General features: G+C 40.5%; 1 protein-coding gene across 17 annotated transcripts in view; it reads right to left on the reverse strand.

The window, feature by feature from the left end:
* The window catches only part of SHROOM2 (shroom family member 2), a 118,248-nt gene that overhangs the window by 31,250 nt on the left and 64,870 nt on the right, over positions 1-22,128 (reverse strand). For 5 of the 17 annotated variants that reach the window (XM_086880122.1, XM_086880119.1, XM_086880116.1 and 2 more), the window contains 3 exons: positions 13,488-13,619; positions 5,722-8,362; positions 3,722-3,825 (listed from right to left, as the gene is read on the reverse strand). In XM_086880122.1, the coding sequence (XP_086736248.1) occupies positions 3,722-3,825; positions 5,722-8,277 (2,660 nt within the window). In that variant the 5' untranslated portion in view covers positions 8,278-8,362; positions 13,488-13,619. Of the gene's footprint in view, positions 1-3,721; positions 3,826-5,721; positions 8,363-9,295; positions 9,517-13,487; positions 13,620-17,016; positions 17,403-22,128 lie in introns of those variants that run through there. The other 12 variants (XM_086880126.1, XM_086880117.1, XM_086880125.1 and 9 more) reach the window with 8 other exon arrangements.

The raw sequence follows: 22,128 nt of genomic DNA on the forward strand, positions 1-22,128 counted from the left end.
ATATATATGCACACACACACACAACCATGATACAAATAAACACATACACAAATGGACTACTGGTCATTTTAAAATTCTTTTCCATCTTACTCAATTCAGAAGACATAAGGTAACTCACATTCCTGTACTGCTGAAGGTCCTCCTGCTTCCTTGAAAAATACCTTGCTGCTGCTCCTGGTGAGCATAGAGCCTAGATATTCACACGGTGTTGAAAAATCTTCCTTATAAAGAACCTAATAAAAAATTTGGGAACATGTCTATAGGCTCCTGTTTCTGGATTATCAAAGATTTTTCTAGAACTTTGGCATTTGTAGATGTAGGGATTAACAAATCGTTTTTATGTCGGTTTTGCATCATAAAGGCTGTTCCTCATCTTTAAGACTTCAACTCAAATAGGAATAACTACTAAGGTATGAAAACACTGAAAGAAATACTTTACTGTGTTTAATTAGAGTTGACTCACACTGTGGTCCTACACTTGACATGCATATGCTCTTGGACTTGACACCCATTAAATGTTGAAATATTTTCTGCAGCCTGTGATCTCAAATATCCTTTTTCACTTTTTGAAGTTATGTAACTTTAATAGGCATCACAGGAACAAATTAATAGAGCTAGGAGTAAAATATTCTTAGAAAGTAAATAAAGATAATGTCTGTAAACATGTCTAGTAGATGGCAGGTTCTTAAGAACTAGATCATAAAGCATTATTCTTTTGAAGCAGAATAACTTCTGTGTGCATGTCATACTGCAGGAAGCCACAGACTACTGGTCAGAGCATCCATTTCCCTCTAACATTTTGCAAGTCTATTTCAGCTTATATAATTACCTTTCTTGTAGAAGTATCCACAATTTCTACCAGGATAAGTCATTTTACAAATGGAAAAAGAGAGACATGTTTAAAGAAGCACAGACTTTGTATCTGTAAAAAGGTAAACTTTTGTAACTAATTTGAAATAGAGTGGCATCAAAAAAAAAAAAAGCGCACAATTTTTTGTTTTACAGATCAGCAGAATTGTATAATGCTTTTAAGCTGTCCTAAAGTTAAGAACATACACAGAATCACATCAACCCCTCATGAGTATAAAAATACTCATCTCATGTTAGATTATTGCATCCCTGTAAATTCATAAGAGTGGCTTGTTTCTTCCATAAGAGATGACAATGGCTGCTATGGACCACTATTTTCTTTTCCTATATAAGTAATACCCTAAACTATTAAATACTGCAGGTCAGAAGAACATGTTGCCTCTTTTAAATAGGCAGATTAAACAACCTGAATTCATTGGAAGCACTCAGTAATCTCAGAGGGGAAAAACAGATCTCAAAGATGAAAGAGGTTCACAAACTATCTTCATCAACTCAACATTCACACACCAGCCCCCCTCCCCCCCACTAAATTTTTCAAAGCAGTGTTAATTTAGCTTTTACAACTGTGTGCTAAAAAAAAAAAGAACAGCCACAAAAATACTGTAGCAAAAAGCTCAGGAGAAAAAAGAAAAAATCAAAAAATATCAGAAACATCTTTATTTTTGTTTGTTTGTTCTTAAAAAGCCATTTGCTGTTACAATATTCTAACCCTGTTTTCATTCTAGATTCAGTGCATTAAAAGGACTTGTATTTCTGAGGAAAATAATCAAGAAAGCTGTAGTAAATAATCAAAGTTTATTTCAAGTTCATAATTTTTTTTTCTTTTCTCAAAACAACTGTAGGGGAGGGAGGCCAGGGGCACCTTGTAGTGCAAGGACAGTCTCTAACCTGGAGAAAGCAACCATGGACTCCACAGCTGTCTCTCAACTTGGGTTCCTAAAAATCTCACACCCACAAATGCAGAAGGGCCACTCCTGTGTTCAGCCCCACCACACTGACTTTGGAAGCACAATGGCAACCATAGCACACAGGTCTCAGCAGCACCAAATAACAGCTGCCAGCAATTTAATCCAAACATAAATTTTAAAAGAGATTATTAAATATGACCATAAGGAAGACCTCAGGTTTGGTTACTATTCATGTTCTAGAATTCACCCTGAATTAGGTAGATTTGCTAGCCATTTGCAGATTGTTGGATTTTAAAAATAGAAAACTAAATGCCTTTAGGACAGCTCAAAAATCATAAAATCAATCCATGCCATGAGACCAGTTCCTTCTGAGTACAACAATGCCTTGTTAAAAAAGGAGCACATGGAAATATATATTCTTTCCCATAAGGTGGCCATTCATTATCACAGAGTGGTAGACCGCAACACAGGAATTAAATGCCCAGTTAGTTTTAATTAGTTAATTAGTTAGTTTTAATTTGTTAGTTTTTTGAATACACAAGGCCTATCAACCCTCTGCATATCAATGTTGAGAGAAAGACTGTGAGAGAGACCATTTCACAAAACCTTCTGTAACGTGGTAAAATGGCCAAATACTACATCTGAAATAGTACGTCACATAGGCTCCAGCTGAAAAAAAAGTTACTGCAGCTGGTGCCCAGTCATGTGATTTTCATGGATTCTATGGTTATAAAGGAAGAATTGTGCTGCACAAACACAGCTAAAATGCTGGCGTAGGAGTATTATTCACATGCTTTTGTGACTCGGCTTCAGTGCCGGTAGATGGGAATCATTTCACTTGTCCAGAGATGCTGCCCGCCCACAGCAGCCCGGCTGCTCCCCCTCCTTCCCTCCCCACGCGTGTGCGCACACTCGCGCCCTCGTGGGCTGCTCGTTTTGGAGCCGCTGTGCTAAGTACAAAGGGCTACTAGAAACTAGGAAAATAGGGGGTGGTCTCTTCAGCTAAGCCATAAGCAATGCAAAATACAATCACAGGAACCCAGAAATAAATACAAACTTTTTACAAGGTTTTATGGTCACAGCTAGAGTGTATAATTGCTACAGCTTATAACTGCCTCTCCCTTGAGAGATTAATACCACTTACAGAACCGAGGAAAGCCTATACAGGCTCTTCTTTCCAATGCATGAGTTCCCTCTGCTATGAAACCCAGAGCTGTCAGACGTGGTGATAGCAGCGTGTGCACAACCTCAGCTCGGCTTCAGCAGCCTCAGAATCAGCGATTGCTGAGATCACTGCTTACACCACTATGGGCCAGGACGAGGACAATCCTCAGCATGTTAGACGTTTAAAGGATTTTAACTACACCACACATACAGCCACACCTTCTAAAAGGTTTGAAAACACTGGACACTGATTAAAACATAAATTAACAGAAAATCAGAGCACTTCAGTAAAACCAATTTTAGTGTCTTCTATTCATGTACTGTATTCTGTAAAGGCACAAGAAAAGGAAAGCCCAATTTACAGCACTACTTACTATGTTTCAGCAGCATGCTGTCTTTGCCAAGAATAATACTGGAAATCTCTTTTGGGAAACCTCAGGGCCCCACCTACCTCCACAAAACCTGTAACTATCATTTCATGCAAACAAATAAGAATCAACTGCCTCTGAACAAACTATATTATGCTAAACACTCAACAATTTCTTTAAGCTCACCTTAAAGTTGCAAAAAAATTCAGTCACAACATTAATTCAATCATGCACACTGAAGTATGTGGGGAGAAGGAGGGAAATAAGGGAAAAAGGCACTGCAGAAACTTGAAATCATCACAGCAGAAGTTGCAGTTTGAGTCAGAAAAAGATCAGATCAGAGAAATTTGTGAAAAAGATTCATCAAAACCAAATCTTTTAGAGAAATAATTTAAGAAATACTATACTTACCTTACAGTGCAGTTCCTTTCATCCAGTTTGTTAATGTGAGAGAAAATACACTCCCCATCTTCCTTTAAATCCTCTGCTTGTCTCCTTACTTCAACTGATACTTCCTAAAAGAGGTTTATAGTACAAGTAAGAGACCAAGTCATCATGTTTCAGACTCCCAGAAAATCTATGATTATGGAACCTCTTATTTGTGGGTTTGCTCTGTTTGAATATATATGAAGTCAACAGCATAGCATGTTTTAAGCAGTACAGTGTGCTCTGTGACCTCCTGCACAGCACTCCCGACCTGGCTGTGCTTGTGTTGCTGCTCTGCTTTGCTGATCTACAGAAGAGCTTAACATTTATATAAACATTTGCAACTTCCATTTGGCAAAAACAAATTAAAAAAAAAGGCATGGAAGATGCAAAACAGCTGCTCACATTTTAGGAGATGAAAGTATGCACCAGGTTGTGAATCCCTATGTGTGTACTTCAGTTTCTCAGTAAAACACCACCAGTGCTGTTCACGAATGTTATTATCTCACTATCTTCAAACAACCCCACCCAAAGCATAACTTTGCATTACAAACACTGAACCTACTGGAAATTTAATTGAGCATTAGCACTGGAATTATCTGAATCATATATGCAAAACAACATCTTTATTTACTTCAGTCTGTTGTAAGCATCTTCAATGCACTTATCACCATATTTTCCAGGTGCCTAAACAGGTGTCTGCTTTTTGCCCCAGGAGGCCTATACTGAACTTAAAGGCATCGACTAATAAGCCAGAAATGCATACAGGGAATAGATTATATGATTTTTTTCTGCTGGGTAGGCAATTATTTAATAATTTAGTGAATTTAGTTTTCAAAATAACTTCCAGGTGAGTATTTTCAGTGCTTGGAATCTCTGTCCTAGTAAATTATCTGCATAGTTAAGTATGCACATAGAGTTCAAAAATAACTTTTTCCAAAATTAAAGACACAAAATCTTATGGAAAGACACTCCACAACTTTTATAGATGAACATTTTTGTTTCTTTTTGAGCTATTCTCATTCTACTCCACTTCTACACACAGACACACAGGTGACCTGTGTATGCAATGTTTTTAACAAGAGGGGGAAAAAATAAAGAAAAATAATATACAACTGCATTGCTTCAATTCTGTTCTTGCAGAAGGTGAATTTCAACACAGGTTGAACACACGGTGACTCCTTACACATATCATGAAATCTTGTAGTAGCTTGAACAACATCTTTTAACAGAGAACTAAGGAGAATTGGTTTCTGTTTACTTCCAGTGCCACCTGCCAACCATTGCCTGGCCCTGCTCTGTTAAAAATTAACGTAGTATTTACTTGCAAGTTGAACAGACATTTGGCATCTCTCTAAGGAACAAATGTATACATCTTAAATCAAGCAAATTGACATAAAACAAAACATTGAACACCTTCATTGTTGCTGTGGCTTTAACATTAACAGGCATATTTGTAGTCTCTAAACTTTATTAGACAAAAGTTTTGTCCTATGTAGCTTTTGCATTAAGCAAGTTTAGAAGGGGAAATCCATGGAAATTATTAGATCATTAAAAAATTAGACAAAAGTATGTATTATTTACACTTGGAGCACTTTTCTTCATGGTTTCAGAGAATCCAAAAAGAGAAAACAGCCACACCAACAAAAAAGTAAGTCTGGGTGAAAATTGCTTTGAAACTTCAAATTCTCTACTGCAAAAAAGAGGACATTAGCAAATCAATCATGTTTTTTTTCCATCTGACTACAAGACACAAGGAACTACTCTGATCCAACTGCTCTTGTGCAGTACAAACTTTTACCTTCCTCATTTTACTTAAGAGAGTTACCTGCAACATTTACTCCTTTACTGACAAAAGGCAAACACCATATTACACAATGCTCCTAAACTGGAAATTTTCATAAAAATTCTCTTTTCCCCTCCACTCCTCTACTGTCCCCCACCACCTTGGGCAATTTAAAGGATGATGCAAAAGACACTTGTACCTGTTTGTAGAAATCAGTGGAAGGGGATGATCTAGACCTCTCATGGGTGTATTGCGATTTTCCATGCTGTTCATGGCCTGTATCAAAGATATTATCGGCTGAATGGTACCTTCCTGAGCCCCTTGGCTCTATTGGCTTCCGCTGCTCCTTCCACGATGCCTCATACTCTGCAAAGGTTCCCAGGCGCCGTGGCTGTGCAGATTTCTCAATCCTCTCAGCAGCCCTACTGCTGCTGCTATAGTGGACACTATCTTTTGAAGCAGGAGCAGTTTCAAGTCCAACGGAGGCTACCCGACCTCTTCTCTCATACCATAGCTCCTCTCCTTCTTGCGCTTTCCTATCTGGCCTCTCAAGCTGTCCCTCTCCTAAACCATGGGTACCTGGTTTCTGTGATGATTTTCTAAATGCAGGCTTACTTGTTTCTTCAAAAAATTTCCACCTGTCTGCAAATGAGCCCAGGGCTTCTTCTGATATATTTGGACGGCAATGAGCATGGCATTCATCCTCTGACATGCCCACCTCATTAATTTTCTCTGGTTCTGAGTATGACTTCAATTTTTGCTCTGTTGTGAACCTCTTCCTGGCTCCAATGCGAGAAACATGATGAGTGCCATTCCCTGTAGAGTTTGGTTTGGCTTGTGTAGCCTCAAGGAATCCAGAGACGTCTTCAGAAACCAAAGCCAGTAATGAAGAGTTGCAACCACCAGTTTTCCGCTCAGGTAACCTCGGGAGATATTCAGCAGGGCTGGGCTCCAAGTCCTGACGTTTGAAGGACATCATGCTCAGAACCCTGCCCTGGGCTTCCTTGAGATGATCTTTGTAGGTGCTGGTAAAGTTTGTGTCTGGGGAGGTGGTGACATTCTCTGTTGCACCTGGTTTCCAGGTCTCACTGCACTCCTCTGTTTCAGATGACCCTACTAGTGTAGCAGTACTTCTACTTTTCTGCAGCTTTGCTCTTCTCATTTGGATCTCATTTCTGAGGGTTGTTGCAAAACGATCACTCCTTCGTGCCTGTTTAGACAGGTGAGTGTCAAATGAGGTCTGTCGTTCTGTTACCGTTTCTGGGTTGTTGTCAGACTGTTTTTTCCCTTCCTGAGCTAAAGAGTGCAACATTGGTGTCTTCTGAGGAGAAATCTTGCTACTCTCATCTTTCCCCCACCTAAAATCTTTCTGAGCACATCTGTTTTCAGTGGTAAGGACACAGACCTTTACATACTCCTGCTGACCGTGCCTAGTTTCACTTTCCTCAGAACTGTTCTCACAGCTTTTCTTTTGTCCAGACTTTTCGGTATGATTAGGTTTTTTGGATTCTTCTACTACAACACACCTAGCATCTCCCTCTCTATCTACTGGGTAATGACTACTGTTCTCACACCTTGTCAGTGAAGATTCAATAAATTGTTGAGGTAGATAGTATTTTGGGTTTGGGGCCATTGCAATAACTGCAGAATTTTCTTGAGGTCCAAGTGATGCATCAGTTCCCACTGCAGGTTTCCAGCTATCATCCTTGGCTTGCAGTGGCTTTGAGTTTCCTGAAGCAGGCTGTTTTGCTGTCACACAATAGTATCGACTTTGTCCAGTGTTGTCCACCTTCTGTTCAGCAGCACTGTTCAAAGAGGAAGTGTTGAGCAGACTGGCTTGGTTTGGACTGTAGCCATGAAAATCATCTGTAGCTAACTCCTGAATGCCACTGTAGGACAGGTAATGTTGCTGATCTTTAGGTGCAGCTAATATTCTTGCACTGTGATAAAAGGTGCTTTCATCGCTGTACTGGTGCTGGTGGTGGTAAGTGTAAGCAGGCTGTGCAAACCTAATATCCATGCTGGACAAGGATGGCTGCAGTTTGTTCACAGTTCCTGCATTACTACTGTATCTTTCACCAGCTGAAGAAAAAGTGTGTTCTGCACTGAGATCGAATTTATAATTTGAGCTGCTGATCCTCCTGTCACATGCTCTGGAGGGCCGCCGCTGCTGCTCTGCAGTTTCCAAACTCCAGTCACTCCTGGGCTGAGATCTGCTCAGGGCTGTAAAGTGCTGTGTGTTGGCACCCTCTGAGTACACAGGGCCATGGACTTTCTCATGGCCCTTGATGGCAGCAAAGCTGTCACTACGAAGAGGGGGAGGTGGTGGGGGAGGAGATGAAGACTTCTTCTTATCAGGAACATACCAGACAGGTCCAAAACTGGATCTTCCCGAGCTAGTGAGCTTGCCATCTGGGTGTTCCTCTGATCTAGGACTTTTGCTGTTCTCATATTGGATGGGAGCTGGCAAATACCCAGTTTTGTCTTCTGTTCCACTGCTGTCATTCAGAAACTGGCCAGACTTGCTTCCATGCTTAGCTGTCTCCCAGGGGCCCACTTTGTAAAGCATGTTCTCTGTCGAAGAAGTGTCTGCATTGGACAGAGTGTAGTCAGGTGTGCTAGAACTTGTTGAGAAAGACCCATAGGCTGAATCCCGCTTACTTTGGATCCCTAGATGATCAATGCTACTATTAGACCTTGCAGAAGAAAGTCTTCCATACTGGGCTACTTGGGGAGTGTGGTCCCAGCTGTCCATACTTCCCAAGGAGCTGAATTGGTCAGAAGTACGATATAGACTTGACTGATCCCATGAGTTTGACAGGTCATGAGAAGAACAACTACTGAAGGAAACAAAAAAAAAAGTGTCAGAATAAATATAAAAAATGTCACAAAATGCCCCAACGTAATTATAACCACACATTTTAATAATATTGGTTAAGATACATCTGCACAACAATTGAAGACTAACAATCTAACAAAACTGAAAGTCTGAATATGAAGTCAGAGCTCCAGACTCTATACTCCACCACTGATTCTAAGCTTGAAACCTTAGTAACTAACTATGCTTCCCTATATAAGTTTGCCAGTAAGTAATATGCATTTATCTCCTTGGAGGGTCCCTTCTCCCCCTGCAAATGGTTGATTTTGCTGACTTTGCTTTTAGAAAAATTTTGAGCTCCATTAGCTCCCTCTTTCCCAGGATGAACACAAACTTATTTTTCAGCTTATTTTCCAGGCACCCAGATTCTTACAGCTATGAAACTCAAGTACTTCTCTCTTCATCTCTGAAATATGACTCTAAATTTCTTCAGCCCATGATGTTATTCCTTTGTCAATAAGATACGCCCAAAAAGTTATATCCACATCTGTCTATTCATTTGATGTTTTAACTTTTAAGCAGAGACACACTATTTGCATTTGTCTCAAATACCACCTGCACATGCACCTTAGCAGTGTGGTTTCAAACAACTCTCAGGCTGACACTCTTACAACATTCAATTCCACCCAGTTCCACAACATTGGCAGGAAAACTTCAGGAGGAGATGCCAAAGCAAAATAAGCTCTGCATGGCCAGACAAACTTCTAACTTAGAGAATTCTTACTGCCACCAATTTCTTTCTACCACTCTTTCCTCTATAAAAACATTGTCTTTGACACTGTACTTTCTTCAGGTCTTTTGCCAAGGACACTATTCCAAAATGCTTCTGTTACTTTCCTACCCCATGAGTTTTGTTTAATTTTCTTTCATTTCTTTCCTCTCTCACACTACCCACCTCCTGTCAATCCAACGCATTGATGCTGAGATGACAGTCTTTCCAATTATTCTCATCACATCTCCCTGTTTGAACTTCACTGGCAGCTTCTCCTGCTTTTATATACCAAATTCAAATTCCTGCCTTTGAATGCAAAGCCCCTTGGTAGAAATCCCAGAATTGCCCTTCCCTGTAGCTATAATTATATGAAGCATCTTGTGCTGTAAAGAGACCTGTGAAAGCTAACAATGAAATTAGATTAGTCCACATAAAAAAATACAAAGAGTGATATAGGTCTTTTCTTCTGTCAAAAATATTGTAAAGGTCAACTCAACAGTTCTTTGGAATCCAATACTAATAGAATTGCTTTTTCCCCCCCTCTACTGCTACAGCCTTTTAAACTTCTTTTCTTACACAACATGGTCAAAAGCAATTTATACGAAGAATGAGAAAATATGCCTTATGTTTATGTTCTAAAAGCATTTTATCAACAAAATACACTAGCAATGGCCTCATCTTGTGGGGTTCTATGTTCTTCCATTCGTTTATTTTCAGCATCTAAAATATCTTGCTGAATCCTTATAAAGGTCTTAATTGTCATCTTAGGCTGATACTGTGTTTCATGTAAAAAGTATCTTGGTCATTACTAGGATTTTTTTGTCAAAGAATAATGTAAGCCAGATATTACTAAGAATTGCTGATATTCCCACTCCCTTGAGCACTAAGGAGATCATAGAACCCTTAAGGTAGGAAAAGACTTACAAGTCCATAAAATCCAAACAGATACTTGGCATTAATTAAAAGAAAGATGACACTTGTGGAAGAAAGCCTCAATTTGCAAGTCTCATGTAAATCTGCTGGTATCAAATGTGAAGCAGAGACCACCAGCATAGGAGGTCAAAGTCCTACTAGAAAATGCTTAATGGAAACCCAGCAGAAGCAGCAAACACTTTAAAGAAGGACAGGAAGGTTTCTAATGGTATGTTACTTCAAAGCATGGCCTCCTGTGGTCCTAAACTGCAGGGCAATCCTCCTGTGAACTCTGACATGGAAGAGAGTCCAAAAGCCAGTTCTCTGCCTGAACCTGGCATCCCATGATAGTATTCTCTCAATGGCTGTTCTGGAGTAGATTCATAAAAGCACCTACACTGATGGTCAGTCTGGTAGGTGAATTCCAGGAATAATCTACAAACACCATCCTTTGGCCACATTGGCTAGTAAACACCCTTCCCAATCCAGGGATATGTGCTTCTGCTCCTGACCCATACAGAAATTATCTCATCTCAGCAACTGCATGGGATTACAGAACAGATGTACATGACCCTAACTGCCCCAAAACCACAGTTTAGGTAGGCTTCTCCAAGCACACTTGTCCCACAGCCACACCTGTAATACCAGAATGAAGCAGAAGAGGTGTTTGGGTTCATCTGCACAACCTGGGACATAGAGAAAACACCGAAGGTTCCTCTGTTATAGTATATCCTACTGCAAGAAAATGCAGGGTTTAAACTTTCTGAAACTTAAGATAATTCACTTACAGTTCTACCAGAAAAGTGCACTCAGCCTTGGTTTAGGATGGGCCAGGAAAAAAGTCTGCACATGTTAAGGTGCAACTTCTGTCAAAAAGACAGAAGACTAACAGGGAAATGAAGACACCAAAAGCTTTACAGGTTCTAGCTTTCTAGCCTGAGAGGCATCTAGACCTAGCCTAGTGCTCCCAAGATAACTTACAATTTTTGCATTGAAGTCACATGATAAAAAAAAAAAAAAATACATATAGTGCTGGATGTGGAGGGCTGGGTTCCAGGATCACCCTCTCTCCTATATACTGGTACAGCCTCTTCTAGCCTGTCTTCCACTAGCTTCATCCACCTTCTCAAATGTTCAGATTCATCAGGCCAGGAAAAAGAAAGCCCCAGCAAAATTAACCAATGAAAAAATCCTAAAGCAAATCAAACTGCCCCATACCTTAACATAGCAGTAGATAGTATGGGCAGTCTTCAGGAGGCTGTTTTGGCTAGCTATGCCCCACTCCACCAACACAAAAAAAGTGTTGTCGTCCCCTCCTCCAATGAACTCTTCATGTTTAACAAGCGATTTAGTGATTTTCACAGAGAGAATGCAGGTAAGACACATTCAGAAGAGATAGAATAACCCAGGAATGGGATGCTTGGGCTAGAAATATCCCCTCCTGGGCTATTTCCATTATCTGCTTGCATACTGCTGCTTTCAGCTACTGATTGCTGTGCTCTCCCATCAGCTGAGCTTTTTGTGATAAGTATTTGCAAAGTGGGGAATCCCTGAGGCTGCTCACCTCTTTTTGCAGATCAGCAAGCCCAAAGAACCCCACTCTGCAGCTGAGATCCCAAAAATGTCAAAATCCTAGGGCTGCCGCTATGAGAATGCTGGGCCTCCTCCAGCAGTGACATGGTAAAAGCAGCTCTGCCACTGAAAGTCTTGGACAGCAGACACCAGAGCTGAAAAATGTCCCAAACACATCACCTTTTAAGTGAGCAGCACAGGTAGCCAAGGGGTTCAGTATGGCAGTGACCTGGGAACTGCGGTATTAGACTGTGCTAAGGCCACTAAATCTTTCAGTTGCATGTGAAAAACAATCTCGTTTTTATTAATATTAGTGTCTGCCAGCGGTTGTGGCTATTTCTGATACATAGGGGAGAGAATTGCTCTATCCCCCTCTTCCTTTACACCCACAATTGCCTGACCAAACCTCATTTCAAACTGGCATTGAACCATTTTTTTTCTCTTTTTTAAGTATTGGGACACACCCAGCTCCTATCAAGCTCCTATCAAAACACAGCTTGAGACACATCTTGTAGTATTTTACTTTCACAAGGTACAAGGACAACCACCAGGAAGAGCAGGAAGTATATAATGATTTACAGCTTAGTGTAGAAGACTCATTAATAATAGAAATATTCTATACCTATAGCATTGCAATGAGGAATTCTATAGAAGATTTTAGAAATTTCTGAATGTTGTGTCTATGTACAAGGACTTTTACCATCTTAAAATCTATAAATCTAAATCATCCCATCTACATGATATTTAAATACAAACTTTAAATCAGTGTAAAATAGCAGAAATTGTAATCAAAAGTTATTAAAATATCTACTAATAAAGTATTACAAGAAACATTTCAAAAAAGCCCTTTCTACCTAATGTCAACTTTAAATGTTCATCTAATTGTAAAAAATAGATTAAAAATGAAATAAAATACTGAAGTACTAATGTTCTTTTGTTTTGACTAGCACAAAACACTAATCTCAAAAAGTAATGATTCAGCAGAGAATGTACAACACTAGGTACAGAAAACCAAAGTCTACTTCCCAAGCCAGGACTGCATACTAGACTCATTTTCTTTAATGCTTGCTGTAACCATGGCCTAATGGGAACTGAGAAGTAAATAGTAACAAAAGACAAAAAAAATAACATGCCCCCCCCCCCCCCCCAAGAACCAAGAAAATATTTCATTAAAATATCTGATAAAGAATGTCACTTAGGAGCAGGAAACAAATAAGAACCTGTAACCAGACACAAATAGGCGTTACCTAAAGGTTTAGAGTTTCACAGCTAAAACTGCCTGGGTGTCAGCCTTTCTCCATTAGTGCTGAATGTGCCCTGACAAATATTAAGGTGCTTTAAAGAGCAACTGAAAATCATCGGTCTGATTACCTCTAGACCAGCAAGATCACATGTAGGGGAGGATTCCAGAAAGACAGTTTAACTAATTAAACCAGCAATACCTTAAAAGACAACAGAAAAGCATTCTGCACCCTCTCTTTAGAAAAAGCTTTTTTAATTGTTTGAAACAGTATTTTTAATTTCTTCTCCCTTTTCTATTTCACTTTATCAATATTAATTTTGATGGTTACTTTGCCATAGGATTTTACCAGTGGACATTGAAAGGAAATGCAGAGCAAGAAGCATAACCCTGTGACTACCTTTAAAGCTAGTTTCTTACCTTTCAATCACATGCACATATCAGTAACTGTTTCAGAAATCCACTCATCCATACGTCAAACTTCCCCAACTCCCCCTTCATGCACTGCAAGGACAGGCAACTCTAAAGAAGTATAAAACCACGATTCTGCATTGCTTGTTTTTTTTAAAAAAAAACCCTCAACAACATGACCTCCATTTCCATTGCTTCGCTGTTAAGGGCCGAGTGTGTGTAACTTAAGCAGAGACTCACCTTGCATGATAGCTCGAGTGCCAGGAGGCGCAGGCATTAGACGAGGGAAGGTGTGACGTGGCTGCCTCAGGTTGACTTTCGGTAAATTTGGTTGCGTGCCAGGAGTGCGGCCTGCAGGCTAGGTCATTCCTTCTGAAAACAACAGAGGCAGAGAGTGCTACTTTAATGCAAACAGTTCAATAAAGTGATATGCAGCAAAAAATCTACCAGGGCAGCAGTAAAATGTTTCACAGATAGGACAGAGGCATTATGACTTTAAATGACAACGAAACTTTCTACACGCATGCTGGTTTTGAAAAGACATCACCATTTCTTTAAAATGCAGTGAAAAGCCAATATTTATTTTTTTTAATGGATGGTGAGATGTGTATTTTTTACAAGAAATAGAGACTGATAAATTTTAAAGTGCCTGACACATATCCAGAGCTTTAACAGTTAAAGCTAATTCTGAGACCTAGAACTCTTTGTTGTCTCTTAGACAACAGTAGGGTTTTGGCAAGATTTTACTGTAGGTAGATGCATATGGGAGGAGCTAGGAAGAAACAAGTTAATGACAGGAAGGATTAAGCCATGTACTTTGTTTCATGCAAGTTAGTGATACAAGCAGTCATATTAACTCCAGGGAAGTTCTGCTTCAGCTCTTGAAATAGCTCTCAGCATCCCAGATCTTCAGGGAGGTTTTGTTTGTTTTGATGTTTTCTGGGTTTGTTTTTAAAGAATACATCTCAAAAACAGTTCAGTGAATCATTTAAGTCCCCAAATATCTACTATATATCACCTCCAAATGTTTCTGGTCATGTAACAGAAGAGATCCCTTCTAAGAAGTACAACAGTAAGTTGTCAGAGCTTTACCTTAAAAACCGCTTTGCAAAATTGCTCCATACTCCTCTACCCCCTTCCTTCTGCTTAGGAATTAGTAACTACAGCTTGTACTGCCTTCCAAGGACTTGCTGTTTGCTACACCTCTCAGCACTCATGAAGTAAGCGCATTCTTTTTCCCTAAGATTAAATAAACCTTCTGGGTGGAATCCAGCTACTTCTGTTTCAGTGAGCAGATGCCAAGTACAGGCCATTTGTCTAGACCCTATTAGTCACTTGGGAATGAAGCAGAATCTTCTTTGAAAGTAATTCGTCCCACCCTTCTCCTTGGCTCATCTTGGAGGAAGTGCAATTTAAAATTTAGATGCAGTATGAGGTTTGACAGATCTAATCTTTCAAAGTCTGAGTCCAAAATAAATGCTTACAGGACTGTAGTTCTTAAGACTTTTTAATGCATTTATGTATTTAAGAAATTTGAGTTACAGAAGTAATTTGCTACACTAAAAAAGTGTTCCATGTTTCCAATTTGAATCATAAAGGTACTTCTACAATTTTTTACTCATTCCCCCTTTTAATAAATTTGTCTGTTATCAAGCAGCCACTGCATTTAGAGACCAAAACTAAAGCCAGTATCTTCAAAACAGGTCAGCTCTGACTATGTGGCTTTTCACAGTACATTCAGGAAGATCTGAAGAAATCAGTGATGAATTGCCTTTCCAAACTCTGCATGCAGGATAAAAAAAGGAGAATAACAATTCTACAAGGAAACTGTAATTTCACTATAAAGTGCAGCATCATTACTAGCACTAAAAAAAGAAGCAATTGTTTCCATAAACAAAAAGCCTACTCTTCTCAGCATGACAAAAGAGAAAATAGTTAAGCAGAGCATCTGTAGTTGCTCATTCTTGGTAGGACATGACATTCAAAGAGTGGAGAAGCCCCAGTACTCTTAGTGCAAACAAGTGCAAAAGATTCTGCTCAGCCATGTGATGATGGACTCCAGAGAGTCTTTGCTTGCTCCAAGCCTGTGTGCAAGTATGTAAAAAACTATGATTCCACTGTTCAGCTGCACAGAACATCACATGTCCTTTTCCCCTCCACTGCTCGCCTTTAACAGTATGGATACCAACTCAGCAAACCACAAATATCTGTTAAGGCAAATTCAATAGACCTCCTAGACATCAATTTATCTGGAAAAGGTTTATCTTTTATGAGACAATTATTTTTCTATGATGTACCACACTAAGGAAACACAAGACTAGGAAACTAGCACAATACAGGCAGTGTTTGGAGGATAAGGAAAAGAAGGTTGGGAAGAGGGCTTCTGCGACAGTTTGGGCTCGACAAATGGGAGGAGGAATCCAATCACTGGGAAGAAACAGAAGGGAAGCACACAAAGTCAGTACTGTACCTCATGGAACTTGTCAAGATCTTGATAAGATAATTCCTTGCTACATGAATGTCATTTTCAGAAGGCATTTTCTGTGCTACAATATCCACCACCACTTTCATCTTCCTGAGCAGCCAAGCAAGGGGAGGAAGAGACTGGACTGAGTTGTGGCATAAGGCAAGGCAAGTCAAGTGGACAAGAGTTTCTAAATTCTGTTCAATTTTCTTTATTTGTGGACACAGTATTTTTAAGAGTTTTTTTGGTTGTTTTTTTCTTTGTTGTTTTTGGGGTTTATTTTTTATATAATAGTCTGAACAGTCTAAAAATACTGGTGGGATACTTAGAAGTTGGAATCACATAGACACCTGCTTTTGTTGGGAAGTTCACAACAAGACTAAAATTAATTCACTGTACATAGTCAACAGTACTTTCTGATAGCAACTGAAATTAAATGGTGAGTACCCATCCTGCACTTCAAGGAACCTTTTTTCCTAAAAAGTGGACTGCAACATAAATATTGAATCCAAAACTCAGCAAATGGATAGAAGAACTAGAAAGAAAATATTAAAATATTCAAAACCGGAATATTTTGCAGGCAACTAAAGAAGCTGGAAGCAGAGCTTTTATATTCTAATGTAATACCTCGCTATTACTTCTGAGTGACAGAATGAGATCATCTGAACCTACAATTCAGAAAACCTCCAGCATTAATGGAAGCATTATTAAAAGCTTCTCACTGAAAGTGTCTTTCTACCAGCGCTTTTACAGAAGCTGCTGGAAGGAAAATATTTGTAAGTATAGAATATAGGTTACAAAGGAAAAAAGATAAAAGGCCAGCAGATACAACAACAGAAGCATGTACTTCCCCAGCACCACCTTCTCCAACAGAAATGGTATCATTCTCATCTACCAAAAAGCACCTCTGCTGTAACCCTGCCATACATTCTTTTGCATTTGGAGTAACCAAAGCAAAAAGGTGACGGGGGGGGGCCTGCATCCAGGTGCAAACCAATTGCTAGAATTTATTTCACAGAACCATAAAATAGTTTGGGTTGGAAGATCAGTCAGTTAAAGATCGCTCAGTTAAAACGCCCCTGCTGTGGGCAGGGGCACCTTCCACTAGAGCAGGCTGCTCACAGCCTTCATCCAGGCTGGCCTTGAATGCTCCCAAGGATGGGGTATCCATAACTTCTCTGGCAACCTGTTCCAGTGCCTCCCCACCCTCATGGTAAAAAATTTCCTCCTACTATCTAATTTGTCCGTTAATGTTTCATTCCAGCCCCCTGCTGAACGAGCAAAGGCCTGACTGCTGGCACACACCTCAAAAGCCTGAGGCTGCACACCTTCCCCTGCCAGCAGCAGCAGCAGCCACACAGGACAGAGGCTGGACGTGCCGTTGTTCTGAAGCCAAGCTGGCTGTTTATCCCATCCCAAAGGAGCTCTTCCCTTCTTTCTCGGCCTCAGTTTCCCTGCCCCGCGCGCGCCCCCCGCGCGCCCCCTGCCGGGCCCGAGGAGCAGCGGCTCCGGACGAGCTGCAGCTGCTGCTGCTCCTGCTGCTCCTGCTCCTTCTGCTGCTACTGCTGCTCCTGTCCCTGTCCCTTCTGCTGCTGCAGCTGGTCCTGCTCCTGTCCCTTCTGCTGCTGCCGCTGCTCCTGTCCCTGCCCCTTCTGCTGCCGCTGCTCCTGTCCCTGCCCCTGCTGCTGCTCCTGCTGCTCCTGCCCCTGTCCCTTCTGCTGCTGCCCCTGCCCTTTCTGCTGCTCCTGTCCCTGTCCCTTCTGCTGCTGCCGCTGCTCCTGTCCCTGTCCCTTCTGCTGCTGCCCCTGCCCTTTCTGCTGCTCCTGCCCCTGCCCCTTCTGCTGCTCCTGCCCCTGCTCCTGCCCCTTCTGCTGCTGCCGCTGCTCCTGCCCCTGCTGCTGCCCCTTCTGCTGCTACTGCTGCTCCTGTCCCTGCCCCTTCTGCTCCTGCCGCTGCTCCTGTCCCTGTCCCTTCTGCTGCTGCTGCTGCTGCTCCTGTCCCTGCCCCTTCTGCTGCTGCTGCTCCTGCTGCCGCCGGGAGCGCGCCTCACCCCCGCCGAGCCCTCCACAGCCGGCAGAGCCGCACACCCTGCTGTCACCACACGGTAGTGGCTTTTCTCCTGGCGGTTGCAGAATTGCCCTCCACATCGGCAGTGACCATTGACAGCCAGGGCTTCCCACAGCACATCTAACCCGAAGGGAGCGTTAGAGGCCAGTCCTGGCAAATGCAGTGTCTCCCACTGTTCATCTGTATCTGCTGCGACAGGAAATAAATCATGGAATCAATCAAAGAATGGTTCAGGCTGGAAGAGACCTTAAAGATCATCTTGTTCCAACCCTTTTAATGAAGGCAGGGACACCTTCTACTAGACCAGACCATTGCTCAGAACCCCATCTGACCTGGTTTGAATGTTTTCAGGATATGGGCCATCCATAGCTTCTCTGGGCAACCTGTTCCAGTGCCTCACCACCCTCAGAGCAAAGAATTTTTTCCTAACATCTAATCTAGACCTACTCTCTTTCAATTTGAAACCATTCCCCCTTGTCCTATCACTACATGCCATTGAAAATAGTCTCTCTCCAACTTCTTGTAGGCTCCCTTTGGGTCTTGGAAGACTGCTATTAGGTCACCCCAAAGCCTTCTTATCCAGGCTGAAAATTCCCAATTCTGTTGGCATTTTCACATAGCTAAGAGTTGATGCTCTAACCCTCTAATCATCTTGGTGGTATCCTCTGGACTAACTCCAATAGGTCAATGGTCCTTCCCATACCGGGGATGCCAGAGCTGGACACAGTACTCAAAGTGGAGATCTCACCCTAATAAAACATGGGTTTAGACAAGAATTTTTCACAAGTACAAGGATGGACAAGGCAGTGGCTTCAGTAAGAATTGAGTCTACAACAGAAAAAAATCCCAAACAAATCCCATCTATTCTTTTTAACTCTTACTGTTACACATTGTCAGCCCTAAATCTCTGAGTGAAAACTGTTGTAGTGATATTAAAAACTTCTTAAAAAACATATATTCCCTTTTCAGTCACTAGTTTCTACAGAAAGCTGTAAACCATGTTTCAAGGTACAAACACCAGAATTTGGGAACCAGTAAACGTAGTGATGCTGAAGAGCAGCTGTCAAAATAACACTTCTCCCTCCATTCACCACAACACAACTCAGCTTTTCAGCAGTGCAGAAAAGCCTTTCTGTGTTGTTAAAAACTTTGTTTTTAAAATAGTCCAAGCTCACTTTTTCAAAGTTGCAGCAGGAGCTCCAAAGTACTTGAAGTCATTTTAAACCTTGTCTAGAACAGAAATTTGGCCTAATCTCAGTGTAATTGGCTACAAGACATGCCAAAGATGCAAGGCTAAGGAAATGCAGAAAGGCCACAGCCTGAGATAAAATGGAAACCTGCACAAACTTAAAGGTCAAGTGCACAATTCATTGGCATTCTCAAACAAGCAGCACGCTCGAGCACTGCACATACTGTGAGGTACAGCTCACAAAGTGCCCTTAGATTGTTTCAAAGCCAAATAAACCAAACCATGCTGCACTTGTTTGTCCTAAAGAAACAGACAACCAGTTAAAAACACTGCTGCCTCGTGCCAGCCAAGCAAATTGGCTAGGAGCATTTCAGTTTATGGAACACCCTCAGCAAGCCACTCACACATTATTTTTTTTTACTCCACGTAGACAAAATATCAAAAATTTCTAGTGACAGTGCAGGTGCCCTTGTTTGTTTGCTTATAAATCCCAGCTTTATAGTTCTCAGCTTTCTCACCCCCCCTTACAATAACAATAGACTAGACATACCAATACTTCATTAACAATTTTTTTTTAGTAAATCTGTATATGCTGGGGGAACAAGTCTTCCCAATTCATGCGAAGTTTTGCAGTTCATCAATCTTGTGTTCAGTAAATTAAAACACACTAGAAGACCAACATATAATGTAATTAACTGGGTATGTAAAAAGCCACTTTAAAAGAACTGCTAAATCATTTATTCAATGTATTAAAAACATTTTTCGGATTTTGCTAGTCTTCTGAATCCTTGGCAGGAAAAAAAGGAGGCTAAAAACCACCATGAGTCTGCAGTTACCCACAGGGGCCTCAAAAAGCAATTGACAATGTAACTGTTTTTCATTCCAGAAGCTGTTATATGTATTTGTCACTGCAGATTTGAAGAACTTATCCAACTCCCTGACGTGGGTGCTCATGATTACAACAGGATGATTTTTCTAAAATGACTATTTTTTTTTTTGAGTACTTAATTTGATCTTTCTTCTTACCCTCCCCCTTTAAAACAGGCAAACATTCCTTTCTATGGAATACCAAAGGAGTCATCATCCTATACAGACAAAGATATTCTGTATTATCTATCTCAGACAACAATATTCATAGAATTCAAATTACTTCATGCTACATTAGTCACCACTGGTAGATCTATCTGTCAGGGAAATATGGAAATTACCTAAATTTGGCAAAAAGCTATTGCCCAGCAGCAAAACTCTATAAGGAATGTGAATGGTTTCTTGTGTCATTCTCAGCAATTAAATACATTCAAGAGTTACCCTAATTTGGGCTAAACCAGTTGTTATCAATTCCCTAAAAAAGTTCTTGATTAAGTCCAATATGATTCCCTGCTCCTTTCCCCTTGCCATTTTTAGTGCTGTCTTGTCTCCTGACATAAAGGCATATCTATATCTTTGGATGCAACAGCAAACCAACGGAGGGCAAAGCATCCAAAACTTGGGGTGGAACATTTTTTCTGAACAGTCTCCTGCTTTATTTTTTCATTTATTTAAAAAATAAAGGAAGGAGGATGGTATGTGTCTATGAAAAAATATTAAAAGGAAGAAAAACACAGAAACCCCCCCTGAAAATTTCCATGCAGAAATTGTATATTAAAGGATTTCCCAAATTAAAAAAACTTCCAGAATATATTTTGAAGTAAACCTTCCCTGTCACTCATATCCAATAGAGATGATATATACACACACATATCTATCTATATAGATACATGCATATATATATATATATATGCAAAGTGAGTTTTTAGGCTTTTCTAGTTGCAAAATATGCCCACAATTTCTCTTTCTTTTTCTGCTGGTTTTGCACTCCAACCACTGCTTTTTTAGTCTTCTGAATACACTGAAGCACTGCTAAAACCTGTCCCACTAATCACTTATGAATTCACCTCTCTGCTGCTTTCTAGAACATCACAGCCTCAGACACTTCCTTTCCTTTCCTCCTCCCCCTTCCTCGTGCCTTTCCCTCAGATTCAGTCTTAGATGCCCCCAAGTTCCTACTGTCCTGGGGCTAGACAGCAGCAACTTAAATGCTTTGTCTAAAGTACCCTCTGTGCCAGTATTCAGACTGTCCATCCAGGAGAGCCTTAAACATCCTTTCAAGTAAGGACAGAAGATGTAGTAACCGCATTAGCCCCTCCAAAATACAAAAAAATAAAAGGGCCTTCCCCAGATGAGGCAGAAACATCAGGATGTGAAGTTTTAGCTGTCGAGATATTATACCCTCACTTTGTATTAGGAGATTAAACTTGAGATGCGTAAAATGTCTTTTCATGGTGAGCAACAAACCCAAAAACCAATGGAAAATATCATGGCAAGTACTTTAGGGCCATGCCTTTTACCTTGGCAGATCTGGAGTGAGCTTTATAAAAACAACACACACCATCTCCTCTTTTCTTTCAGGGTCACTCCCTGAATATAAAAAATGCCTGAATAGAACTCTGTTTCAGATGAAGCTAAATCCTGTCTGGATTTATATCTGGCTTGTTCACAAAAGGAACGGTTAAATCAGATGCACTGCAGGAACATTTAATGAAATATTTAATTAAGTAAATATTTAGAACAATACTGCTGATCACCATTAGGAACAATATAGTTATTTTCATCCAAAAAACCCCATTGGAATAAGAAGTAGAACCAACTCAGACCCACATAAAGTCTTTTTGCTTATCAACTTAAGAGCATGCACTTGTTAAGAACTCTAGTATTGCTTCTCAGCCTATTCTCACAACACTTGGAATTCTCAAGTAAACTTCCAAATAAATACTGGTCACATCAGACAGCATCCAGGACCCATTTACTCTGGCTTAGCCATAACTGAGACAAAAGATGAGTGCAATACCCTAAAAAATTACAGTACTTTCCACATTAATAAAGAAGTAAGTTTTTCATGTAGATATTTTCCCTTGAGGCATCTTGGTCTCAGAAGGACAATATAGATTTGAAAGGAAAAACTACTCCACAAAAAGAACCCAAACAAAACTAAACCAAAAAGAGATAAAAAGAAAACCTCTTCTGAGGAGCCCCTACTGTATTACACATACAAGCCCATGTAAAAAATTACACCTCTTCCACTGAATTGAGGGAACTATGAAACTGTAAATCACTCTGTGATA

The sequence above is a fragment of the Cyanistes caeruleus genome, chromosome 3 (assembly GCF_971803275.1).
Source record: "Cyanistes caeruleus chromosome 3, bCyaCae1.hap1.1, whole genome shotgun sequence".
Classification (NCBI taxonomy): Eukaryota; Metazoa; Chordata; class Aves; order Passeriformes; family Paridae; genus Cyanistes; species Cyanistes caeruleus.